Source organism: Natator depressus, chromosome 2 (assembly GCF_965152275.1).
Source record: "Natator depressus isolate rNatDep1 chromosome 2, rNatDep2.hap1, whole genome shotgun sequence".
In the NCBI taxonomy this organism is placed as follows: domain Eukaryota; kingdom Metazoa; phylum Chordata; order Testudines; family Cheloniidae; genus Natator; species Natator depressus.
In genome coordinates, this window is record NC_134235.1 from 263,607,908 (window position 1) to 263,633,683 (window position 25,776).

A 25,776-nucleotide genomic window follows, 5' to 3' on the forward strand; every position below is an offset into this window, starting at 1 on the left:
GCTCCGAGCTGGGTGGCCGTGCGCCAGTCCCTGCCCACGGGTACAGTGGGGCTGACCCTGCCCTGCCTCCCCAAGGGGCGATTCCTGAGGGTGTGGGCGTTTGGGCTGGGCATGAGAACTCAGCACCACCCGGGGGACCCCACCCCATCTGCCCTGACCCATCTGTCTGCCCCTTCCCTCTAGTATCTGCACTCCGGAGGGCATCTACTGCCAGGACATCGCATGTGCGGGTGAGTGCCCCTCCCAGAGCTCCCGGCACCCTGCCCCCTACTCCCTCCCACCGAGGCGAACCCCCTCCGCCGTGCTAACCCTGCCCGTCTCCCCCCAGTGCACGGCTCCTGGACGCCCTGGTCTCCCTGGTCCGACTGCCCCGTGACCTGTGGCAACGGCACCCACGTCCGCACCAGGGCCTGCATCAACCCGCCTCCGCGCAACAACGGCTCGGACTGCGCCGGCCCCGAGGCCGAGGCCCAGGGCTGCGCTGCCCGGCCCTGCCCAGGTAAGTGGCGCCCGCCTGGGCTGGGCAGGGGACCCGGAGCCCGCGCCCCTGCTGACCCTGTCCCCTCCCGCAGCGGCCGAGCGATGTGACTGGTCGGCCTGGAGCCCCTGCTCACGCTCCTGTGGCACCGGCCTGGCCACGCGGACGGGGACGTGCGCCTGCCCCAGCCCCGAGGGTCCCGGCACCCCCTGCAATGACAGCGCCCGCCAGGAGGTGGAGCCCTGCTACCTGCGGCCCTGTGAAGGTAGGGGCATCCCCTGGGGGCGAGAGGGGCTGCGCTGGAGACAGCGGGGGTGGTGTCCAGCCCCGAAGGAGCGTGCGCTCAGCCTGCAGTGGTACCCCCATCTGGCCTGCTCGGGGCGGGGTGCCCTGCATGAACAGGAGCTCGTGGGAGTGTCGGATCCACGGGGTCAGGGCTGGCCTTGGAGGAGCCCCCACAGTGCGCCCGACCCCCCAGGGTCCCCTCCAGGGCCAGCCATGCGGCCTCCCTGCCTCCGAGATGCAGCTCCAGCCCTCCTGCTTCCCCCCATGGCTCAGCCTGCTCAGTGACGCCCCACCCCCCCATCTCTTAACCTGCTCTCAGAGCAAACTTCGTCCCTTCCGCCCCCGGGCAGCTGGGCACAGTATAGGGGAAACTGAGGCACACATCGGGCTCTTCTTCCCTGCCCCCAGAGCACTTCCTGGCTGAGGGGGCAACTGAGGCAGGGGCTGAGGGAAGGGGGCCTGGCCAGAGTCAGTTAGGAGCCAGGACCAGACGCAGCTGTCCTGGCTCTCCTGGACTCACGGTCCCTTCTCTGGCTCCCCACCGGGAGGGTCTGGCAGCAGCTGCCGTGCCCCGGTCCCAGGCCAGTGCCCAGCCCCCCATGGCCACTGGGGGCTGGGCGGGGCTCGGGGGCACGTGCCAGGCTGCCATGCTGTGCCCCTCTCCTCTGCCCCAGGCGACTGCTCCTGGAGCCCCTGGACGCCGTGGACCCAGTGCTCGTGCAGCTTCCTGGTGCAGCAGCGCTACCGGAACCAGCTGGGCCCGGGCCCCCACGGGGCGCTGTGCGTGGGGCTGGACGGCGAGTTCCGCACCTGCAACGCTTCCCCGTGCTCGGGTGAGGGCGGGGCCGGGGCACGACTGGCTGGGCAGGGACCCTGGGGGGCAGCCGTGGGGGGCGGGGGGGGGAACTGGGGCAGGGAGCCCCGTGTGGGGAGCCGGGGCAGGGACAATGGAAGGGAGCCCGGTGGGGCGGGGTGGGCTGGAGCAGGGACCCTGGGAGGGAGCCCGGTGTGAGGAGCCGGGGCAAGGACAATGGAAGGGAGCCCGGTGGGGCGGGGTGGGCTGGGGCAGGGACCCTGGGAGGGAGCCCGGTGTGGGGAGCCGGGGCAGGGACAATGGAAGGGAGCCCAGTGGGGCGGGGTGGGCTGGGGCAGGGACCCTGGGAGGGAGCCCGGTGTGGGGAGCCGGGGCAGGGACAATGGAAGGGAGCCCGGTGGGGCGGGGTGGGCTGGGGCAGGGACCCTGGCAGGGAGCCCGGTGTGGGGAGCCGGGGCAAGGACAATGGAAGGGAGCCCGGTGGGGCCGGGCGGGGTGGGGCAGGGACCCTGGGAGGGAGCCCGGTGTAGGGAGCCGGGGCAAGGACAATGGAAGGGAGCCCGGTGGGGTGGGCTGGGCTGGGGCAGGGACCCTGGGGGTGGAGCCCAGCAGGAATTCTGCACTCACGCCCGCGGTTGGTGCCCCTCCCCTGCTCTGGTCAGAGAGCGCCTCCTGCAGGATGGACCCTGCCCTCCCCACTCCCGAGCCCAGGGGACTCCCCCCTCCGGCACTGTCCTCACCCCCACCCCCCGCGCTGGTGCCCGGGCACCCCTGGGACTGCCCTTTCTGAGGCTGCAGCGTCTCCCGTAGAGGGGAGAGCACCCCCTCGGGGCACCCAGAGCCATTTGTTCACCCCTCCTCATGGTGGGTCCCCTCTGGCCCCTCGCCCTGCCCTGAGCCCCCCCGCCAGGTACCTGGCCGTGGGGCCGTCGGACACCCGGGTAGCTGTAATGCTGCAGGCCAGGCGGGCAGCCCCCTCCCCTCCTCGGCTGGCAAGCCGTGTGCTGGGGGTGACCCTGTGCCCCTGCCCCGCAGAGGCCAGCTGTGAGCCTCCCTTCGAGTTCCGGGAGTGCGGGGTCCCCTGCGCCAGCCTGTGCTCCACGCTGCAGTACCAGGAGCTGTGCACAGACATCTCGCTGTGCCTGCCCGGCTGCTACTGCCCGCAGGTGAGGGGTGTGGGGTGCAGGGGCGTGTTGGGAGGTGTGAGGGGCTTTCAGCAGGAGAGGGGCGTGGAGGGGCAGAGGCGTCTTGGGAGGTGCGGGGGGATCTCAGCAGGTGAGGGGCGTGGAGGGGCAGAGGCGTCTTGGGAGGTGCGAGGGGCTCTCAGCAGGAGAGGGGCGTGGAGGGGCAGAGGCGTCTTGGGAGGTGCAGGGGGCTCTCAGCAGGAGAGGGGCGCGGAGGGGCAGGGGTACATTGGGGGGCTCTCAGCAGGAGAGGGCAGGGGGAGCGATCCCAGCCAGCCCTGCCTGGCAGGCGCTGGTAACTGGAGGGACTCACTGCTGCAGGACAACGTCGCAGTCTTCAGAGGAGGCATAGCCAGTCCTGAGCAAGGGGGTGGCCCGTACTGGGGCTCTCGGCCCTCCAGCTGCAGGGCGCGCCTAGCCCAGCTGGTCAGCAGGGCATGTCCCCGTGGCAGGCTCCTGCCTCTCAAAGGCACCAGCGTGGGGCAGGGCCATGGGCAGCTTTCTGGGCCAGCAGGGCCAGTGCTTGGCCCCCACGCAGCAGATCCCCGATTGCCATGGCGGAGCTGCAGGGAGGCGGTGAGGCCTCGGCAGGGGCAGCTCCCTGCTCCTCCCAGCCCTGCCAGTGCCCAGATACCTGGGGGCAAGGAACAGACCTCGAGGGGGGCAGGGCGCTGGGTACAGATCTTGGGGAGGGGCACTGAGGGAACGACGGGGGGCAGGGCACAGACCCCGAGGGGGGCAGGGCACTGGGTACGGATCATGGGGAGGGGCACTGAGGGAACGATGGGGGGCAGGGCACAGACCCCGAGAGGGGCAGGGCACTGGGTACAGGTGTGGAGGGGTGGTGGGGATGGGCACTGGGGGAAGACAGGGGGCAGGGCAGAGATCCCGAGGGGGGCAGGGTTCGTGGGAAGGCACGGGGGCATCCAGTGAGACAGTCGGGGCCGGGTGCCCCCTGGCAGTGGGCTGGACCCAGCTGGGTGTGGGCACTGGGGCCAGCACCCTCCCTGGGGTATCTACCGCTGCGCTGGGCAGAGCCCAGGGCAATGGGCTGGGGCAACTGCTCCTCAGGGCGGCCCGGCTGGACCCGGGGCTTTGCCCCCTCTCACCCCTGCTCCTGTGCCCCGGCAGGGCCTGGTGGAGCAGAGGGGAGCCTGCGTGCCCCCCTCACAGTGCGGCTGCCTCCATCTGCGCCCGGGCGAGGGGCCCGTGTACCTGGCGGCAGGGGACACCGTGCTCATCGGCTGCAAAGAGTGGTGAGTGCCTGGGGCCGTGGGGCCGGACCGCGGGGGGCCTGGGGGCATGGCACGTTCCCCGGCCTGGCAGGGGGCACCAGGCCAGCCCAGGGCGGGTGGCTGCTCTGTGCAGCAGGGGGTCGCCAGGCGGGGCCGGCAGCAGGACCGTGGGTGCGACGGGCACTAACCAGCCGGTTTGTCTCTGCAGCGTGTGCCAGGAGGGGGCGCTGCAGTGCAGCAGCCAGAGCTGCCAGGGTAAGTACCTTCCCCCGCCCACCCACGGGCACCAGGGGGGCGCCAGGAGCAACCTCCCCAGGGGTAGATCTGTGGGGGTGGCACTGTCGGCCCGAGACAGGACTGAGCCGGATGGACCCTGGACGGCTCCGGGCCCCGCTCGCTCCGTCCCCTGGCACCAGGGCAGGGCCCTTTTGAGATTTCTGGAGTGGGGGAGCCAGCCTGCCCCCCTGTTGAATCCACCCCCTGCTCCCCAGCCAGCCTGCCCCTGCACCCCCATACCCAACCCCTGCACCTGCCAGCCTGCCACCCCCAGCCAGCCCTACCCCCGATACCCACCCCCTGCTCCCCCAGCCAGCCTGCCCCTGCACCCCGATACCCACCCCCTGTACCTGCCAGCCAGCCTGCCCCTCAGCCAGCCCTATCCCCGATACCCACCCCCTGCCACCCCAGCCAGCCTGCCCCTGCACCCCGATACCCACCCCTGCACCTCCCAGCCAGCCTGCCATCCCAGCCAGCCCTACCCCCGATACCCACCCCGAGCCCCCCCAGCCAGCCTGCCCCTGCACCCCTATACCCACCCCCTGCCCCCCAGCCAGCCTGCCACCCCTATTCCCAATACCCACCCCCACCCCACCCCAGCCAGCCTGCCACCCCCAGCCAGGCCTACCCCCGTTACCCACCCCCTGCCACCCCAGCCAGGCTGCCTCTGCACCCCGATACCCACCCCTGCACCTCCCAGCCAGCCTGCCACCCCCAGCCAGCCCTACCCCCGATACCCACCCCGTGCCCCCCCAGCCAGCCTGCCCCTGCACCCCTATACCCACCCCCTGTACCTGCCAGCCTGCCACCCCCAACTAGCCTGGACCCCTGATACCCACCCCCTGCCACCCCAGCCAGCCTGCCCCTGCACCCCGATACCCACCCCTGCACCTCCCAGCCAGCCTGCCATCCCAGCCAGCCCTACCCCCGATACCCACCCCGAGCCCCCCCAGCCAGCCTGCCCCTGCACCCCTATACCCACCCCCTGCCCCCCAGCCAGCCTGCCACCCCTATTCCCAATACCCACCCCCACCCCACCCCAGCCAGCCTGCCACCCCCAGCCAGGCCTACCCCCGTTACCCACCCCCTGCCACCCCAGCCAGGCTGCCTCTGCACCCCAATACCCACCCCTGCACCTCCCAGCCAGCCTGCCACCCCCAGCCAGCCCTACCCCCGATACCCACCCCGTGCCCCCCCAGCCAGCCTGCCCCTGCACCCCTATACCCACCCCCTGTACCTGCCAGCCTGCCACCCCCAACTAGCCTGGACCCCTGATACCCACCCCCTGCCCTCCAGCCACCCCTATTCCCGATACCCACCACCACCTCACCCCAGCCAGCCTGCCACCCCCAGCCACCCCTATCACCGATACCCACCCCCTGCCCCCCAGCCAGCCTGCTACCCCCAGCTAGTCCCTATCCCTGATACCCAACCCCTGCACCTCCCAGCCAGCCTGCCACCTCCAGTCACCCCTATCCCCGGTACCCATTCCCTGCCCCCCCCACGCCAGCCTGCCCCCCTGTCGATACCCACCCCCTGCACCTCCCAGCCAGTCTGTGCCCCAGCCAGCCCCTATCCCCCCCGCCACCCCAGCGAGTCTGCCCCTGCACCCCGATACCCAGCCCCTGCACCCCCATCCAGCCTGGCCCCCAGCCAGCCTCTATCCCCGATACCACCCCCTGCCCCCCCAGCCAGCCTGCCCCTGCACCCCTATACCCAACCCCTGTACCAGCCAGACCCTATCCCCGATACCTGCCCCCCCAGCCAGCCTGCCACCCCAGCCACCCCTATCCCCACCCCCTGCCCTCCCCACGCCAGCCTGCCCCCTGTCGATACCCACCCCCTGCACCTCCCAGCCAGCCTGCTCCCCAGCCAGCCCCTATCCCCGATACCACCCCCTGCCCCCCCAGCCAGCCTGCCCCTGCACCCCTATACCCAACCCCTGTACCAGCCAGACCCTATCCCCGATACCTGCCCCCCCAGCCAGCCTGCCACCCCAGCCACCCCTATCCCCACCCCCTGCCCTCCCCACGCCAGCCTGCCCCCTGTCGATACCCACCCCCTGCACCTCCCAGCCAGCCTGCTCCCCAGCCAGCCCCTATCCCCCGCCTGCCACCCCAGCCAGCCTGCCCCTGCACCCCAATACCGACCCCCTGCACCTCCCAGCCAGCCTGCCCCCCAGCCAGCCCCTTATCCCTGATACCCACCCCCTGCCCCTCCAGCCAGCCTGCCCCTGCACCCCTATACCCAACCCCGTACCAGCCAGCCCCTATCCCCGATACCCACCCTCTGCCCCCCAGCCAGCCTGTCCCACCCTTCCAGGAGCACATGGCCTCTGCCCGTGGCCTAGCTGCCCCCTCTGCTGATGCAGGCCTGGGCCAGTCTGGGTCTGTGTCCCTGCCAGCTCCTTTGCCCAGCCCCGCTCCCCCGGGTGTCAGTGCCCCGGGCAGGGCAGCGGGAGCTGGGCAGACGGAGGGAAACTCCGCACCGTGGCCCTCTCTGCAGACGCTGCCCCTGTTGCCCGTCCCGTGGTGGCGTCAGTGGGGCTCACGGGCCCTGCCTGTGGCTTTTGCCCCGCCAGGCCTGCTGCCCCTGAGCGAGTGGTCGGCCTGGACGCCCTGCACCTCCTGCCTGCCCCTCTCAGCTCTCAGCCCTGGCACCCTCTCCATGCTCCTGGCGCAGCACGGCGGCTGGCAGGACAGTGGGCACCCCCAGCCAGACATCGGCCCCCTGGCCTCGGTGCAGCATCGCTACAGGGTGTGCCTGGACCCCCAGACCGGCCTGCCCTGGGCCGGCGAGGCAGCGCTGTGCTCAGCCGAGCTGCAGCAGGAGCAGCTCTGCCCCAACCCCCACCTCTGCGAAGGTAACTGGGGCCGGGGGCTGCAGCCGGGGCGCACGGGGCACGGCTGGACGGGGTCACTGCTCGGATGGGAGACGCCCAGAGAAACCCACCTGCTGCGGGGAATGGAGAGGGCTAGCCCCTCCGTCAGCACTGGCCCCGGTGCCCCAGGGTGGCAGTAGGGGGTGCTGGGCTGCAGGGAGCGGGGCGGGGGCTGGGCAGAGGGCAGGGGCTGCAGGGAGCGGGGCGAGGACTTGGCAGGGGATGCCGGGCCACGGGGAGTGGGGCAGGGGCTTCGCAGGGGGCGCCAGGCTGCAGGGAGCGGGGCAGGGACTTGGAAGGGGATGCTGGGCTGTAGGGACAGGGGGACTCAGGCGGGGGCGCTCTACCCTCTGACAGTGCTGGCCCCACATGCCCATCTCAGGGTGTTTAGCTGGGGCTCTGGGAGCCTCCCTCCTCCCCCCCACCTGGCTCCCTCGATCCCCTGCCCCCCAACTGGGTCCCCTCCTGCACTGCTGAGCCTGATGCTGCCAAACAGCCGTCCTACCCCAGCAGTGGCTGCATTTCAGTGGCGGCTGGATGCGCCGAGGGGCGGAGGGCGTCCGGGACATGGAGCGGGCAGGGGCTGGCATCCCTGCTGCCCCACGGGCAGGGTGAGGAGTGTGGGGCCGGGAAGGGCCTGTGGGGGGAGGGGGGGTGCTGTATGCCCAGCGCTGCAGCTCTGGCTCTGGCTCTCAGATCTCTGCCTGTGGAGCGAGTGGAGCCCCTGGGGCCCGTGCCGGGAGCCCTGCAGCGGTGGCTTCCGGCTGCGCCGGCGCCACGTCCAGCACCCGGCCGAGGACAGGCAGTGCTGGGGAGCCCGGGTCCAGTCGGAGAGCTGCAACACGGCCGCCTGCCCAGGTAACCCACCGGGGCCCCGCCGCCCACCCGCGCCTGGAGCAGGGCCCCGCCGCCCACCCGCGCCCGGCGCAGGGCCCCGCCGCCCACCCGCACCCGGCGCAGGGCCCTGCCGCCCACCCGCGCCCGGCGCAGGGCCCCGCCGCCCACCCGCGCCCGGCGCAGGGCCCTGCCATCCATCCACACCCGGCACAGGGCCCCGCCGCCCACCCGCGCCCGGCGCAGGGCCCCGCCGCCCACCCGTCCTTGGCACAGAGCCCTGCCATCCATCCGCACCCGGCACAGGGCCCTGCCATCCATCCGCACCCGGCACAGGGCCCCGCCGCCCACCCGCGCCCGGCACAGGGCCCCACTGCCCACCCGCGCCCGGCGCAGGGCCCCGCCGCCCACCTGCGCCCGGCGCAGGGCCCCGCCACCCACCCGCGCCCGGCACAGGGCCCCGCCACCCACCTGTCCTTGGCACAGAGCCCTGCCATCCATCCGCACCCAGCACAGGGCCCTGCCATCCATCCACACCCGGCACAGGGCCCTGCTGCCCACCCGTCCCCGGCACAGGGCCCCGCCGCCCACCCATGCCCGGATCAGGGCCCTGCCATCCATCCGTGCCCAGCACAGGGCCTTGCCTCCCGCTCAGGACCATCCCCAGCACAGGCCCTGCCAGGCGTTGTGAGGGTTCCCAGTCCCCCGTCCATGGTCGCCCTGTGGCAAGCAGGGCCCTTGGACTGGGCTGTCGGGAGCTGGGGGGATGGGAGCTCCCCACTCGAGAGCTGCGCCCCGTCTAGCTTTCCTGCTGCCCTGGGGGGGCCCAGCCGCGCCCTGGGGGAGGGGATGCCCAGCGGGGCGGGGAGCTCCAGACCCAGCCGCATGTGGCTGCGAACCTGCCCGCCGGGCATCTGACGGACTTGGCTCTGCCCCTCCTGGCCATGCCCCCGAGTGGGGCTGGCTCCAGGGCAGGAATGGGGGCTCCCTGACTGCCCGTCTGTGCCCCCAGGGGAGGAGTGCGAGGATCGGGGCAAGGAGCACGCCCCGGCCTGCGCCAACCGCTGCCCCCGCACCTGTGCTGACCTGTGGGACCACGTGGAGTGTCTGCAGGGGGAGTGCAAGCCAGGTACCCGCCCCCGCTTGCCCCCAACTGTAGCCACCCCACAGCACTCACCCAGCCCCTCGTCCTCCTGCCCCACATTACCCAGCCCCATGGCACTCACTCAGCCCCCTTGTCCCCCCCATCAACCCAGCCCCACAGCGTCACTCAGCCCCCTCGTCCTCCTGCCCCACATTATCCAGCCCCATGGCACTCACTCAGCCCCCTCGTCCCCCCCATCCACCCAGCCCCACAGCACTCACCCAGCCCCCTTGTCCTCCTGCCCCACATTATCCAGGCGCATGGCACTCACTCAGCTCCCTCGTCCCCCCCATCCACCCAGTCCCACAGCACTCAAGCAGCCCACTTGTCCTCCTGCCCCACATTACCCAGCCCCATGGCACTCACTCAGCCCCCTCATCCCCCCGATTCACCCAGCCCCCTCGTCCTCCTGCCCCACATTATCCAGCCCCACAGCGCTCACTCAGCCCCCTCATTCCTCCGCCCCATCTGTACCTAGCCCCACGGTGATCAGCCAGTACCCCTCGTTTCCCCATCCTTACCCAATCCCACAGCAGTTGCTCAGCTCTTTTCCCCCCATCCGTACCCAGCCCCACAGCTCCCACTCAGGCCCCCTAGCCCATCCTGCCATCCAACTGAACCCCACATCCTGTTCAGCCCCCATCTCTCCCCTCCTGCAGTCTCAGTCCCGAACTCGGGGTGCCTGGTCCCAACCCCTGACCTCCCGCTCCTCCGCTAGGCTGCCGGTGCCCCGAGGGGCAGCTGCTGCAGGACGGCGTGTGTGTGCCAGTCCTGGCCTGCCGCTGCGGGCTGCCCACAGCCAACGGCACACGGGAGCTCTGGCCGGGGCAGGCGGCCGAGCTGGACTGTCACAACTGGTAAGGAGCGGGAGGCCGAATGGGGGCCCGGATCCTCCCCCCGAGCTCCGGAGGGGCTGGCCGGGTGCCTCGCTCTGGGAGGGGACCCTGGCCCGGGGAAGGGTTAGCGTGGCCCAAAGGGAGCCGTGTAGGAGACACCGCCAAGGGACGTCTAATCCCAGCAGGCCACAAAGGGGTCTCCAGAGCCAGGCCGGGCTGGCCACCCGGGTGCGTCGACCCACTGCCATGGGTTTGTCGAGGGGGTTGGCAGTGACCGTGGCCCCCAGCGGGAGTGGGCTGCCAACATGGGTGGGCGCAGAGCCGGGAGCGGTGGCCGTGTGGAGGGTGGGAACATTCTCCAGGAAGCCCGAGGGCCGGCACGTAGGAGCAAAGTGAGGAATGTCTGCCCCGAGCTGGGGGCCTGGCAGTGCCAGGAGACAGCTGGGCGGGTGCCCATCGCCAGCGGGATGTGGGCTGGGCGCTGCTGGGCAGCTGCTGAGGGGCTGAGCCCGGCCATTGGGCAGGGGCAGATCGTGTGTGCGTCTGTGACCCCCCCCGAGCCGCCTCTCTGCCTGCAGCACGTGTGGGAACGGTACCTTCGCCTGCCCCGATCTGGAGTGCCCCTCCTACGGGCCCTGGGCGGAGTGGAGCCCCTGCTCCGTCACCTGCGGGGGAGGCAGCGCCCTCCGGCACCGCCCCTGCCAGGAGAGCCCCGCCGGGGCCCCCTGTGCCCCCGACGGCATGGAGGAGATCACGGAGTGCAATCTGCAGCCCTGCCCCGGTGAGTGCCGGCCCCACGGCCCTGCCCCGGTGAGTGCCGGCCCCACGGCCCTGCCCCAGTGAGTGCTGGCCCCACGGCCCTGCCCGGGTGAGTGCCACCCCACCGCCCTGCCCCGGTGAGTGCTGGCCCCACGGCCCTGCCCGGGTGAGTGCCAAACCCGCGGCCCTGCCCGGGTGAGTGCCAAACCCACGGCCCTGCCCGGGTGAGCGCCAGCCCCACGGCCCAACCCCGGTGAGCGCCGGCCCCATGGCCCTGCCCGGGTGAGTGCCGGCCCCTCGGCCCTGCCCCGGTGAGTGCCGGCCCCACGGCCCTGCCCCGGTGAGTGCCGCCCCCACGGCCCTGCCCGGGTGAGTGCCGGCCCCACGGCCACCTGGGGCCCTTCAGCAGCTGCTGCCCTTGTTGCCTGTTGTACCCCCTAGGAGTGAGCACCTCCCCGGTGCCCCGGGATCCCCCCCTGGGTCGCTGCCTTCCCTGAGCCTGCTCCCCCTGCCGAGCCCTGGCGGGGGTGAGCCCTGTGCCCGGCCTGACCCTGCCCTGCCCCCGCAGCCGGCTGCCAGCTGAGCCCGTGGTCGGCGTGGAGCCCCTGCAGCGCCAGCTGCGGGGGGGGGGTGTCGGAGCGGAGCCGGAGCCTGCTGTCCCCAGGGGAGGGCCGGGGGGAGCACTGCCCTGCCCCCCTGCTGCTGCACCGCGCCTGCCAGACCCACAACTGCACGCCAGGTACAGGCTGGGGGCGGGGGGGAGGGGCATCCAGCGTGGAGCGCGGGGCTGGGGGAGAGCGGCGCCCCCTAGAGCCTGCAGTCTGCCCCCAACATGTCAGCTTGCAGGGGCTGAGGGCATAGACCCCCCTAGGGGGGCCTGGAGGAGAGTCCCTGTCAGCATAGGGTCTGGCAGAGGGGAGCCCCCGTCTGTACGTGGGCGCAGCGCGTCTGGGACAGGGGAGCCCCACGTCTGTACGTGGACACGGCGTGTCTGGCAGAGGGGAGCCCCGTCTGTACGTGGACACAGTGCGTCTGGGGCAGGGGAGCCCCATGTCTGTACGTGGACACGGTGTGTCTGGGGCAGGGGACACCCACGTCTGTACGTGGACACGGCGTGTCTGGCAGAGGGGAGCCCCCGTCTGTACGTGGACACAGTGCGTCTGGGGCAGGGGAGCCCCACGTCTGTACGTGGACACGGCATGTCTGGCAGAGGGGAACCCCGTCTGTACGTGGACACAGTGCGTCTGGGGCAGGGGAGCCCCACGTCTGTACGTGGACACGGCGTGTCTGGCAGAGGGGAGCCCCGTCTGTACGTGGACACAGTGCGTCTGGGGCAGGGGAGCCCCATGTCTGTACGTGGACACGGCGTGTCTGGGGCAGGGGACACCCATGTCTGTACGTGGACACGGCGTGTCTGGCAGAGGGGAGCCCCCGTCTGTACGTGGACGCAGCGTGCCTGGGGCAGGGGAGCCCTCGGGCGCGGTAGGAGACTCTCAGGCTGTGGATGCCCCTGCCTGTGGTCTATGGGTCCCCCGCAGGCTGGGGGGCCCGTGGCTCCCCAATGTGACCTGCCCCCCCCTTGCTGTGTGCAGAGTGCCCGGGCACCCAGGTGTACAGCAACTGCACCAACGCCTGTCCCCGCGCCTGCTCCGACCTGCGCCCCGGGACCGAGTGCCTGCAGGAGGAGTGCCAGCCCGGCTGTGCCTGCCCTCCTGGCCAGGTGGGTCTCTGCCCCCAATGTCAACCCCACTGCTGCTTCCTGGGTCTGAGACGTCAGCCCTGCCTGCTCCGCGGGGCGCCGGGCTGGGCTCTGGCCTCTTCCTGCTGCTCCCCTCCCCTGGCCCCCTGGCCCGGGCACACGCTGCCTGGCACTGAGCCGGGCAGGGCAGAGAGTCTCCTACCACTGGCGCCAGGGCTGGGCTGGCAGGGAGGAAGGAGCTGGTCCTGTCTGGCACCGAACAGACGGCGGCCATGAGTTGCCATTCGAGGGCACACACTGCCTGTGACAGCACCTGCGCCCCGGCCCCGGCCCCCCTGGCTGCGGGGCCTGGACAGAGTCTGCTGGGGATGGACAAGGGCCGGCTCCCTGGGACCCTGGGTTCCTCCTCCCCAGGTTGTGGGGCAGAGTCCCTGGCCTAGTCTCTGGTGGCACAGGGGGTTCCCTGGCCTGGTCTCTGAGTGGGGGGACAGGGGGTTCCCGGGCCCGGTCTCTGGGGGGGCAGGGGGTTCCCGGGCCCGGTCTCTGAGGGGGGGGACAGGGGGTTCCCGGGCCCGGTCTCTGGGGGGGCAGGGGGTTCCCCGGCCAGTCTCGGGGGGCAAGTGGCAGCTGCTTCGTTGCTGCAGGTGCTGCAGGGCGGGGGGTGCGTGCCCCCGGAGGAATGCCGCTGTTCGCTGGTCCCTGCGCCCGCTGTGCCCTGGGCCTCCAACCTGTCGCAGGAGGAGCGGGCGAGAGAGTACCCGGCCGGCAGCACCATCTACCACCAGTGCAACAGCTGGTCAGTGCCGAGCCGGGGCATGGGGGGCTGGAGAGCCCTGAGCTCTACCCGGGGCAGCCGCCTTCTCCTCCCGCTCTGCAGGCTGGTGTGGGCGGGGGGGGCGCTGCAGGTAGTGCTGGGGGTCAGGCTGTCCCACGTGGACAGTGTCGGGGGAGCACTGCCTCCTGCAGACAATGCCGGGGGGGTTGCAGCGAGGGTGGGGGTCTGCCCCACACAGACGGTGCTGGGCCTGGTCCCGTGCGACCCAGGGCTCACGGGTAGCTCTGCTCCAGGGGTGTGGGGCAGGCAGTGTACTCTGCCTTGGGATGGCAGCACGGAGCCGGGGGGCTGGCTGTGGGCACAGAACGGCCACTGTGGGACAGGGGGCTGGGGGGCCGTGAGCCATGGCGGCTTGGCCCTGGCAGGACCAGAACTCCCCCTCACCAGGGAGGGGGCCGGCCGGTGGGACTGACCTTGCTCCAGGTGCATAGTGCTTAGCCCCCATGGCACGAAACCCCCAAGCAGGGAAGGAGCCGTATGTACAGCTTAGAGTGGGGCTCGGAGCCAGGACTCCTGGGTTCTATCCCGGCTTTGGGAAGGGAGTAGGGTCTAGTGGGATAAAGCATGAGGTTGAGAGCCAGGACTCCTGGGTTCCATCCCCAGCTCTGCCACTGACCTGCTGGGTGGGGGCTGGCAGGCCCCTTCCTCTCCTCAGTTTCCTCCCCAGCTGTGTGGGGATGATGGCTGGGGCTGGGGGTGCAGGGCTCGGTGCCTGGGGTGGGCAAGTCTGGCGCGGCAGCCAGGAGCCGGCTCCCATCTCACGCCCTCGCCCTGTTTGCAGTGTCTGTCGCAGAGGTGCCTTCAGCTGCTCCCAGCGGGACTGCAACGGTAAGAGACCCCCGGCCAAGCCCCACCCACCCCACTCCCGGCCTGCAGGCAGATCAGCAGGGAGCATGGTGTGCCGCCCGCTGCCCCCCGGCGGCGAGACGGCCCAGCTGAGTCTGGCGGGGGGTGGTCGCTGGGAGGCAGCGTTGGCAGTGCAGGGAGCTTGCTCCAGGGGACAGGTGCTGTGGGGCCGAAGGTCTCTGCTCCTCCAGCACCCATGGAGCCCACGCAGTGAGGGCAGCCCAGCCCCTCCGAGCATGGGGGAAGTGGCAGCTGTTAGTGCAACAGACAAGTGCCCACATCTCAGCCCGCAAATGCCCTGGGGTTGGTGCTGGTCCCCCCACAGAATGCCGGGGCTCAGCTCTGATCCCCCCGTGGGCTTGGCCCTGACTCCCCCCCCCCACATTCTCCCCACAGTGGACTGCCTCTGGTCCGCGTGGTCAGCCTGGTCCGCGTGCTCAGTGACGTGTGGGCCGGGCGTGCGGATCTCCCAGAGACACCAGCTCCAGCAGCGCCTGTACGACGGGGCCGAGTGCCTGGGCCCCCCGACGCGCCGGACGCCCTGCTCCCTGCCCGACTGCGGTGAGCCCCCCAGCCTGCCCCGGCCTGGCCGGCTGGGACTGCTGGGGTGGGGGTGGGTGACTGGTTGAGCCGGGGCCCCTGGGAGCAGGGTCCCCGTGTGCTGCTGGGCCTTATGCTATGGGGGGTACAGGGGAGCCGCCCGCCTGGGCCCCACAGTGGCTACTGACCAGGGCTTCCCCCCGCACTAGCTTCAGGGTGGCAGGGATGGGGATGGCGGGCACACGGGGCTGCAGGGGCCCATGGCTCTGCCCTTGGGCAGCAGGCAGGGAAGGGGGCATGCCCGACGAGGCGGGCCCATCGCTCTGCGCCAGGGAGGGCGGGTTAGGGGGCCTTTGGCCTGACGTGTCTACGCTGCTGCTGCAGCCTGCCCCACAGGGGAGAGTTGGCACGGCCCTGGCCCCACGGCGCCCTGCGAGAGAACCTGCCAGCAGATCTACGAGGAGCCCCAGCACAACTGCAGCGTGGGGGCCGTGCCGGGCTGCGTCTGCGAGGCCGGGCGGTACCGGGACAGCAGTGGGCACTGTGTCACCGCCGCCCACTGCGAGTGTGAGCGCGGGGGCCAGCTGCGCCCGGTGAGTGTGCAGGGGCTGCCGCTCCACCCCCACCCCCATGGCGCGGGATGGGCCAGGGAGACCTGCCCAGCCAGGGGACCTGCCATGCTGCCAGGCCCAGGGCAGCTTCACCCAGGATGGAACGGATCCTGGGGTCTGCCCTTCACGGTCCCACTGGGTCAGGGCAGCCAGAGCCTGGGGTCTGCCCTACACGGTCCCATGGGTTGGGGCAGGCGGAGCCTGGGGACTGTCCTGCTGGGTTGGGGGAGCCGGAGCCCCATGCGGCCCCGCTGGGTGAGGGCAGCCAGAGCCTGGGGTCCGTCCCCCACGGCCCTGCTGGTTCCAACGTTTCTTCTCTCTCCCCCCAGCCCGGAGCCGAGTGGCAGGAGGGCTGTGAGAGCTGCCGCTGCCTGAACGGGAGGGCCATGTGCACGGCTGGCTGCCCCCCTCTCGTCTGCCTCGAGGTACGGCTCGGCTCGGCTCGGCCTGGCTCGGCCCGTCGATCCCGCTGCTGCTGCGGAGCCACCTCGGGCTGGCCGCACGTCTGCTCCCGTCCCCCAGGCAGAGCCACGATGCCCCTTGGGGTGCACACGGGCAGCCTGCCCGCCCACAGCCTCACGCTCCCCCTTCCAACCAGACCAGCCTCTGCACCCCCTGCCTGGGACTGGCCACAGAGACAAGCCCTGGTCCTCCTCCCTCCCCCCGGCCTCTCCCTGCAGCCCCTGGGGCACAGCAGAAGGAACTGGTGGGGGGCAGGTTGGGGGGCTCAGAGGGCCCAGTGCTGGGAGATCCCTCCCAAGCCAGACTCAGCTCAGTGAAGAGCGACTCTGAGCCCAGGCCAGATGGCCCCGGGCCGGTTCCTGCACTGGGGACACTGCAGGCCGGACCAGGGACAGAGCCGGAGCCACCCACGGCCATGGAGACGGGTGACGGGCTGTCGGCCGGGAGAGGCCTGGGCTCAGCCGTCCTGCGCCAGCGAGCCACCAGCCCTGGCCCGGCGCCTGGCACCGTGGCTGCCCATCACTCACGCTCACTCTCTGTCCCCAGGGGGAAGTGAAGGTGCAGGAGCCCGGCAGCTGCTGCCCCGTGTGCCGGAGAGAATCATTCGGTATGGAGTCACCCATGGCAGGGAGCTGCCGGGGCCCTCTTGGCACTGGGAGTATCTGGGGTGGCCCTGGGGGTGGGGGGGTGCTGCAGGGGGAGCACTAGGGGGCACTCTCCTCTCTGTTGGTGCTGACCCTGGTGCCCTCGCATGGCCCTCGGGGTGCTGTGTGCTGGGTGTGCCATTTTTCGGAGGAGGCATTACATTGTAGCCCTGACGCTCACCCTGATTCTTCAGGCCCACAGGTGCCATCCCGTTAGCCCTGGCATCCTGGCCCAGTCAGCCCCCACGTCCGCTCAGGATTGTGCTGGGGCTACTGCCCTGAGCTGGTGGTTGTTGCGCTGAGCTGTTAGCCAGCTGCCGGGGGCCACCCCAGAGGAGGCTGCATGCTGGTGCTGGGAGGGATCCTTTGGCGTGGGAGGGCTCGCAAGACGGGAGCTGTTGTGACTCCCCTCGCTCCTTTGCAGAGGAGCCGTCGTCCGCGTGCCAACGCTACACCGAGGTGCGGAACATCACCAAGGGGCGCTGCGCCCTGCACGGCGTGGAGGTGAGCTACTGCAGCGGGCGCTGTGCCTCCCGCACCAACGTCATCTCCGAGGTGAGTGAGAGCCAGAGGGCACGGCCTGGCGCCTGGCCGGGATTGTGGGCATAGTGCTGCCCCCAGACCCGAGCACTTCGCCAGTGTCCCAGGCCTGGCCGAGCTGGGCCAGCCACCTGGCAAGCTGAGCCGCAGGTTCCTGACTCTGGAGACCGCACAGGGCTGTGTGATCTGGCCTCGCCGCAGATCTGGCCTCTCCCACACAGGGCGGTGGAGGTGGGCCGGGAGCTCCTTTCAGACGGAGCGGTGAGGCTGTCATTTGCTATAATGAGCCAGTGGCCTCTGAATCGCTTTGCCCCAAGCCCTGTGCACCGGCACCTCTGTCCATTGCAAAAAGGGACTGGAACCAGGGATCGGCCAAGACGGGGCAGCCACGCTGAAAATGGCAGATCGTGCTCTGCTGGCCCCTGGGCTGGTTTCCCTTTCTTAGCCTGCCTGGGCAATGGTTTAGTGCTGGCGAACCCCAGAGCCCCGCAAACTCCACGGCTGTGTGTGGCCGGCAGTCGCCCGTTCTGACAACCTTCCGTTCCTTCCTGGCGCTTTGCGTGCCTCTGTCCGGAAGCGCTCCAGTTCTGGGGCTGGGACACACCATCAGCCGGGGCTCCCTTCGCTCCAGTGCTCACGAGATCCACCGCGTCAGATTGCAACCCGTGAGCCCGTTTGTCACTCCGCCGAACCCAAACATCCACTGCCGTGCCCACCCCGCAGGAGCTTTCACAGCGGAAATTCCCTGGAGCCCTGGGGCCTCCAAGCAGGGCTCCCCTATGCCCCTTTTCCTAGCTGTAAAGCCAGCACGGCATGGCGCGGTTAGCGTGGAGACAGGACAATGTGGTCCCTGCCGACCAACTGCCTGCAGGTCGTTTGTTTCGCCTGGACTGCGTCTCGCCAGGCGTCCTCGCAGGCTGAAGTGGCACAGACGGCTCCTGCTGTTAGCCAGAATGAAAGCCACCCGGATATCAGCTCGCCCGCCCTCGCGGCTAGCCAGACTGCTCACAGGCCAGCACCCCAACTTCCAAACCGCTCCCCAGTCACTGTCTCCAGCGCCAGCCTGGTGGGGCAGGTTTGGATCGCACTTTCCCCAGCATTACTGGCGTGTCTGGTCTAATAGCTGTTACTGTTCCCATTCGTTTCACAGCACCTCCCATCATTGTGTGTCTGCCCCACTCTGAGCAAACTGGGGGCTGATTCTCGTACGGCCAAGCTTTGCCCCTTCAGCCTGGCCACCCCTAGATTCCCGAATGAGCTAAATCCACCAGGCTAAATCCAGCTGAGCATTGATAAATAGATCCATCGCCAGTATCCTGGAAGGCCTGCTTGGTCTCTGGGTGTGCCAAGAACAGGCCTTCCCTGATTCTCTCCAGCTCAGGTGAGGTCTCTTCTCACCCTCATCTTCTAGGCCTGAGCTGGGCCCTGGCTGGCTCTGAGCTACATGGCCAGGGCCTGTCCCAGGTCTGGTACCAGTCTCTGCTCAGGTGGTCGGTTCTTCAGCACCATCACAGCTGGGCCACCCAAGCTGGCTGCTCGTAACCCCCCGTCTGTTCATCTCTGCAGCCGTTCACTTGGGCCAAGAGGCTGCCCCGAGCCCAGGGAGCCTCCCACGGCTAGTGTGTCAATGAGCTGGGATGAGCCGAGCTCTCTCTCCCCCTCCCCGCGGGTTACCAGGGGCTCAGGAAAGGCTAACCGAGGTTCTCTGGCTGGCCCAGTTCCACCCCCAGGTAGCTGGGTCCACCGTGGCCTTGCGACTCCTGGAATCCCCTCTCAGCTCCTGACGTCCCGGCTGCACCTCGTCTCTGTTGGCGAGTTCCCGTGGCTGAAGCTTTCCTGGCCTCCGCTGTTGCCGGGGAAACCTCTGGGCTCTGGCAGCGGGGTGCTGGGCACTCACTGGGAATTAGCAGGTGGGCTCCCCACTGCGTCCCGGCCCTGTGTAGCTGTCGCCCTACCAGAGACTTTATCTCCGACCACAGTTCTGCTCCGTGGGAAAGCTCCAGCTGCAGGTTTCCTTCCCCCTGGAAAGGCTCCAGTTCTCCCTTTAGAGTCTGTATGTGCTGGGAGCGCCCTGGGTCAAGAGGAAAACCAGCTCACGCTGTCTCCTCTGTCCCACAGCTCACCCCAGGGTGTGCCCTCCGGCCCCAGCGGGGAGCCAGTGCTCAGGGCCATGCCGGGTTGTGTGCATTAGGAGAAATGCGTGGTACGAATGAGGTCTAGTCACTGGTGCAGCTGGTTTATTTACAGTGGATGTACAAAAGCCTGTTTCCTTGAACACAGTAGGAACAAGCAACAGCCAGGTTCCTGGCCGCAAAGTCCCCAAACCCGCCCCCTCTAGCGAGCTCTGTGCCCAAAGAGCTCTGTCCCTCCGCTCCCTCTGCAGGCCACATGAACAACTGCTCCTCCCGCTGTCTGCTGTCTGCCTCTCTCCCTCACACCCAGAGCTCGTCAGACATTCCCCTGCCCTTGTGTTTGCAGGCAGGGAACTCTTCAGCCCGCGTGGTTTAACTTCTCATCAGGCTTTGCCATAAGGTCTGTTGCCCTGCATGGTGGCTTCTGGTGTTTCCGCCTAGCACACATAAAAGGGGTTTAATTGCTCCTTCCATTGAGCCAGGAAGAAGCAGGGTTAGCCCGCCCATTGGCTTTAACCTGGTAGATCATAGACCTGGTGGTAGCCAGCATAACAGGAGCTAGCACGCAGCTGGGTCTCCATGACCCCCGTTCTGGGCTCTCCTCGCCTACCAGCAGCCCCGCCATTAGCCCGGTCCGGGACCCTTTCCCTGTCTGCCCCCCGCTGGCCCAGGCCTGCCGGGGCCGCCAAACTCCCCTTGATCCCCTGCTGTGGCCTGTGCCCTGCTGCCCAGCTGTGCTTTTCTCCCGCAGGAGCCGTACCTGCAGACGCTGTGTGACTGCTGCAGCTACCACCTGGACCCAGTGAGCCCCGTGCGCATCCTCAGCCTGCCGTGCGAGGACGGGGAGGTGGAGCCGGTGGTGCTGCCCATCATCCACAGCTGTGAATGCAGCCCCTGCCAGGGTGAGTGGAGCGAGCGTACGCAGGCCCCGCTCAGGACGTGCTGCTCTGGGGGCCCCGCACCTGGCCCGGCTGGGCGTGGGGCACTCACTCTGCACTCTCAGCTGAACTGGGCAGGGGGCTGCACCTGGGAGTGGTGATCAGCTGACCTGGCCCTGGGACGTGGGCTGAAGCGGGCGCCAGGGGCCGGGCCTTGGAGCACATGGGGGGGCCGGGGAGACTCCAAGAGCACAAATGGCGGTGTCAGCATAGCTTGGGACTAGGGCAGGGACTGGGCTCAGGGGCCAGCTGGGCATGGGGCAAGTGTCTGGGCTAGCGGCATGGCTGGTCTGGTAGCATAGGGGCAGCAGGGCTCCTGTTCCTAGGTCTCACACTGCCTCCTGGGCCAGTGGTCCCAGAACCCACTGCCAGGGGAATGACCCTGTGTGTCCCAGCCTCACCCCACTGCACGGCACGGCCATGGGTATCGCACGCACAGCAGTGCCCCTGGGTCCCAGCATCACCCCACTGCACAGCACGGCCATGGGTATCGCACACACAGCCGTACCCCAGCAGTGCCCCTGGGTCCCATCGTTACCCCACTGCATGGCACGGCCATGGGTATCGCACGCACAGCAGTGCCCCTGGGTCCCAGCCTCACCCCACTGCACGGCACGGCCATGGGTATCGCACACACAGCCGTACCCCAGCAGTGCCCCTGGGTCCCATCGTTACCCCACTGCACGGCACGGCCATGGGTATCGCACGCACAGCCTCACTCTCCGTGCCTGGTGCAGGAGCCTATGACTACAGCACGTACGTGGCATTACCAGCCTTCGCCCTGCCCTGGGCAGGGACTCGCGTTCTCTGAACAGCCCCTTCCCTAATCTGGGTTTTCTCTTCTTTTTGCCAGGTGGGGACTTTTCCGAGCGCTGACGGCCCGTGGCCGGGCGGGACGGTGTCTGACGGGGGCCCCCGCGCTGTGCCGGCGGCCGAGGACGGCGAGATGGCAGCGTGTCCCAGCTGCAGGCTCCCCAGACGCCCCGCACTGCCCGCCGGGCTTGTCCTGCTGTAGCTCAGTAATAAAGTGAACAGAGCTGGTTCCAAAGGCGACTCCTCCAGCTGTTGCAGTGGGGGGGTCACTGCTCCCCCCGCCCAAAGGGGGCTGCTGGGCATGGTCCGGAGCACCAAGGCTCACCCGTAGCATGGCCCATGACATGGCCCCCCACTCATGTGGTCTGAGCTTGGCCTGGTTTTGTTCTCGTTTCTCCAGCGGTGGGGCTGATGCTCCCCCAGCTCCATGGGGTGGCTAATAGGGTCATAGGCGCCGACTCCATGGGTGCTTCAGGGCTGGAGCACCCACGGGGAAAAATTGGTGGGTGCTGAGCACCCACCAGCAGCCAAGCTCCCCTCCCACCTCACCTCACCTCCGCCTCCTCCCCTGAGCGCGCCGTGTCCCCGCTTCTCCTCCCAGCGCTTGCGGCCGCAAAACAGCTGTTTCCTGGCGTAACAAGCTCTGGGAGGGAGCAGGGAGGAGCTGGAACATGGTGCGCTCAGGGGAGGAGGCGGGTCAGGGCAAGGATTTGGGGAAGGAGTCTAATGGGGTAGGGAGGGGGTGGAGTTGCGGCAGGGACTTTGGGGAAGGGGTTGGAATGGGGGTGGGGCAGGGGCGGAACAGGGGTGGAGTCAGGGGGGCCGAGCACCCGTCGGCGCCAGCAGAATTCAGCGCCTATGAATGGGCTTAGAGGAACTTTCCTCCCTGGCGCTGCAGCCCTGCTGCCGGGGCTGGCTCGGCCCGTGGGGAGAACCGGGCCCCTGCTGGGGAGATGTGCACAAGAACCGGGCCGCAACCCCAGGCCACAGGGGCTGGCCGGGATGCACTGCCAGACCCAGTATTACCGATGTGCCCACAGGACGGACCCCGCGAGGCTGATTTCCCTGTCACGGAGCCACCGCGGCTGGTCTGGGCCCAGCCTGGAACCAGTCCCTTGGGCGTGGGCCGCACCCTGGGACCTCAGCGGCCTCCATGACGCCAAGTCTGGGCCTTAGCAATCCCCGTCTCTGTCTCTCTCCGCGGCCCCCCACGATCCCTCTCTCTCTCTCTCTCCGCGGCCCCCCACGATCCCTCTCTCTTTCTCTCTCTCTGACCCAGCGATTCCTGTCTCTCACCACAGCCCCCAGCGATCCCCGTCTCTCTCCGCAGCCCCCCGCGATCCCTGTCTCTCTCTCTCCATGGCTCCCCGCGATCCCCGTCTCTCCATGAGGCCCTGCAGTGCGTCCCGCCCAGCCCGAGTCCTGCGGGAGGCCCTGTTGGGCCCTGCCGGGCACAGCGCTCCTGGGTGGGGTTTGTTCGGCGCCTGGCCCTGGCCTTGGGACGTTGTTCCTGCTGCACTGGGATGGGAGGGCTCAGACCTGGGCCGTCCTGGCGCAGCCACCCAGCCCCGCTGGTCAGGAACGTCGGCTCTGGCTCCGTCAGGCCCAGCAGAGAGCTACCGAGTCTCCAAACGCCACCGCTCCTGGCATGCCAGGCTGGGCTCGCATGTTGCCGTGGCACTGGGCCAGCCGTGGGGGCCCCGTTATTTTTTCTGGCTCCTCCATTGCTATGGGTTGGTTTCAGCCCCTCCTTCAATGCCCCATCCACGCCACTGCCACGAGGTACCACACACAGCTCGTGTCTCCCGCGCTGCCCAGGAGCAGCGTGGCACCCTGCTGCACCCAGTGAGCAGCCGTGTGAAGCACAGAGGGAAACTGAGGCAGGCGTCAGCATCATGAAGCTATTGCAGAAAATTCCCCCTTCGTCACAGCCCCTCCCCACGGCAGTGACTGGGGCGGCTGGGTATTGCCACTGCACGTGGGTTCCTGGAGAGTGGGGCTGGGGCTGGGTGCAGCCTCCCAGGCCAACAGCCCAGCTTGACCGGTCCGTGCGCTGCGGCGCCGGCCTCCAAACAGGCCTGCTGGAGCTGGCCCGGCCTGGTCCCCGCGGCTCCGGGGCTGGCTGCGCTCCCCCCCAGCACGGGCCCAGTGCTGCCCCACACGGCCCCCTGGGCTCGGCATCTCCGGGCGGGTCCCACACCGTGCCCCGAGGCCTCCCGGAGCACAGAGCGGGGCCGCCCCTGGCCGCCTGCAGTGACACGACCCGGGTGGGGGTCCCTGGGGTCTCGCACCATCCTCGGGGGGGGGGTGTCACGGAGTGTGGGGGAGTCCAGGCCCTGCACCCCTCTTCCTGGGATTCACTGAGACTCTCAGCCAGCCAGTAAAACCGAAGGTTTATTGGACAACAGGAACACAGTCCAAAACAGAGCTTGTGGGTACACCCAGGACCCCTCAGTCAAGTCCTTCTGGGGGAGCAGGGAGCTTAGACCCCAGCCCTGGGGTTCCCTGTGTTCCTCCACCCAGCCCCAAACTGAAACTAAACCCACCGAGCCGGTTCCCTGCTGCAGCCTCCGTCCACATTCCTGGGCAGAGGTGTCACCTCCCCCTCCCCCTCCTGGCTCAGGTGACAGGCTCTCAGGTCTCCCGTCCCCAGGGCACATTCCCAGGTCAACACTCCCCCCTCCCTGCTGCGTCACATCTTCACATCTCTCCCCCCTTCGAGACTGAACTGAGCGGGGTCACTGTGACCAGTGACCTGGGGAAGTTCGGGGCCCCCTCTCCGGGACAGCGCATCCGCTATCAGGTTGGCACTTCCCTTCACGTGGACCACGTCCATGTCGTAATCCTGCAGGAGCAGGCTCCACCTCAGGAGCTTGGCGTTGGCTCCTTTCATCTGGTGCAGCCAGGTCAGGGGAGAGTGGTCGGTGTACACGGTGAAGTGTCGCCCGAAGAGATAGGGCTCTAGTTTCTTGAGGGCCCACACCATGGCCAGGCACTCCTTCTCGATGGCCGTGTAGTGTTGCTCCCGGGGTAGCAACTTCTTGCTCAGGTACACGATGGGGTGTCTCTCCCCCTTTTCATCCTCCTGCATTAACACCGCCCCCAGTCCCGTGTCGGAGGCGTCGGTGAACACCACAAAGGGCTTGTCAAAGTCTGGGTTTGCTAGAACTGGGCCACTGACCAGAGCCTCCTTCAGCGCCCGGAAAGCCTCCTGGCAATGCTCGGTCCAGACCACCTTGTCTGGCTTCCCCTTCTTGCATAGCTCAGTGATGGGGGTGGCTATGGCGCTAAAGTGGGGCACAAATCTTCGGTAGTATCCTGCCATCCCAATAAAGGCTTGGACCTGCTTTTTGGTGTGGGGAGCGGGCCAGTCTCTGATCACCTCCACCTTGGCCGGTTCTGGCTTTAGGCGGCCGCTCCCCACCCGATGGCCCAGGTAAGATACTTCAGCCATCCCCACCTTGCACTTCTCCGCTTTGACAGTCAGCCCAGCCCCCTGGAGTCGGTCCAGCACTTGTCTAACCTGGGACACATGGTCCTCCCAGGTCTGGCTAAAGACACAGATGTCATCAATATACGCCACGGCAAAACTCTCCATCCCCCTCAGGAGCTGGTCCACCAGGCGCTGGAAGGTGGCCGGCGCTCCCTTGAGGCCGAAAGGCAGGGTCAGGAACTCGTAGAGCCCCAGAGGGGTGATAAAGGCCGATTTCAGCCGGGCATCTGCATCCAGCGGCACTTGCCAGTAGCCCTTTGTAAGGTCCATGGTGGTAAGGTACCGAGCTCCTCCCAGCTTGTCTAGGAGCTCGTCCGGCCTGGGCATGGGGTAGGCATCCGATACAGTGATGGCATTGAGCTTCCGATAGTCCACACAGAACCGGACTGACCCATCCTTTTTGGGGACCAGCACCACCGGCGAGGCCCAAGGGCTGGCCGACGGCTGGATCACCCCCAAAGCCAGCATGTCCGGGACCTCTCTTTCCAGGTCCTGAGCAGTTTTCCCTGTGACTCGGAAGGGGGAGCATCTTATCGGCGGGTGCGACCCTGTCTGCACCCGGTGGACAGTCAGATTAGTGCGTCCAGGCTGGTTGGAAAACAGCTGTCGGTACGGATGCAGCACCCCCCTGACCTCAGCTTGCTGGGCAGGGGTGAGCTGATCCGAGAGGGGGATTGTTTCCAGGGGGGAACCAGCTCTGGTCCCAGGGAATAGATCTACTAAAGGGTCATCTCCCTGCTCCTCCCACTGTCCACACACGGCCAACACCACATTCCCCCTGGCATAATATGGCTTCATCATATTCACATGGTACACCCGGCGGTGGTGGGCCCGGTTTGACAGCTCCACCACATAGTTTACCTCATTGAGCTGCTTGACAACCTTGAAAGGGCCCTCCCAGGCAGCCTGTAGTTTGTTCTTTCTCACGGGGATGAGAACCATCACCTGATCCCCGGTGGCGTAGGCCCGGGCCCGTGCCGTGCGGTCATACCAGACCTTCTGCTTCCTCTGGGCTCTGGCCAGATTCTCCCTGGCCAGGCCCATGAGTTCAGCCAGTCTCTCTCAGAAGATCAGGACATACTCCACCACTGACTCTCCATCGGGAGTGGCCTTCCCCTCCCACTCGTCTCTCATCAGGTCCAGGGGGCCCCTCACCCTCCTTCCATATAACAGTTCGAAAGGCAAAAATCCGGTAGACTCCTGGGGCACCTCCCTGTACGCGAACAGCAGGTGAGGTAAGTACTTGTCCCAATCCTGCGGGTGCTGGTTCATAAAGGTTTTCAGCATCATCTTTAGTGTCCCGTTAAACCTCTCCACCAGCCCATTGGACTGGGGGTGATACGCTGAGGCCCAGTTGTGCCGGACCCCACATTTCTCCCACAAGCACCGGAGCAGGGCCGACATGAAGTTGGAGCCTTGGTCTGTCAAGACTTCCCTGGGGAACCCCACTCGGCTGAAAATGGTCAGGAGCGCATCTGCCACGGTGTCTTCTTCAAT

At 68.5% G+C, this 25,776-nt stretch overlaps 1 protein-coding gene across 1 annotated transcript in view; it reads left to right on the plus strand.

Annotated features, from left to right (window-relative positions):
- The window catches only part of LOC141981967 (SCO-spondin-like), a 122,936-nt gene extending 101,943 nt beyond the window's left edge, over window positions 1-20,993 (plus strand). The window contains exons 89-111 of the mRNA XM_074943582.1: window positions 184-230; window positions 329-499; window positions 573-743; window positions 1,438-1,596; window positions 2,613-2,743; window positions 3,893-4,017; window positions 4,205-4,251; window positions 6,854-7,135; window positions 7,850-8,011; window positions 9,000-9,116; window positions 9,850-9,988; window positions 10,546-10,748; window positions 11,295-11,465; window positions 12,319-12,446; window positions 13,070-13,221; window positions 14,042-14,088; window positions 14,503-14,667; window positions 15,031-15,239; window positions 15,587-15,682; window positions 16,266-16,326; window positions 16,788-16,918; window positions 19,787-19,937; window positions 20,827-20,993. Coding sequence (XP_074799683.1) covers window positions 184-230; window positions 329-499; window positions 573-743; window positions 1,438-1,596; window positions 2,613-2,743; window positions 3,893-4,017; window positions 4,205-4,251; window positions 6,854-7,135; window positions 7,850-8,011; window positions 9,000-9,116; window positions 9,850-9,988; window positions 10,546-10,748; window positions 11,295-11,465; window positions 12,319-12,446; window positions 13,070-13,221; window positions 14,042-14,088; window positions 14,503-14,667; window positions 15,031-15,239; window positions 15,587-15,682; window positions 16,266-16,326; window positions 16,788-16,918; window positions 19,787-19,937; window positions 20,827-20,849 — 3,088 coding nt within the window. The 3' untranslated portion in view covers window positions 20,850-20,993. The remainder of the gene's footprint in view (window positions 1-183; window positions 231-328; window positions 500-572; window positions 744-1,437; window positions 1,597-2,612; window positions 2,744-3,892; window positions 4,018-4,204; window positions 4,252-6,853; window positions 7,136-7,849; window positions 8,012-8,999; window positions 9,117-9,849; window positions 9,989-10,545; window positions 10,749-11,294; window positions 11,466-12,318; window positions 12,447-13,069; window positions 13,222-14,041; window positions 14,089-14,502; window positions 14,668-15,030; window positions 15,240-15,586; window positions 15,683-16,265; window positions 16,327-16,787; window positions 16,919-19,786; window positions 19,938-20,826) is intronic.
- The last annotated feature ends 4,783 nt before the right edge of the window (window positions 20,994-25,776 follow it).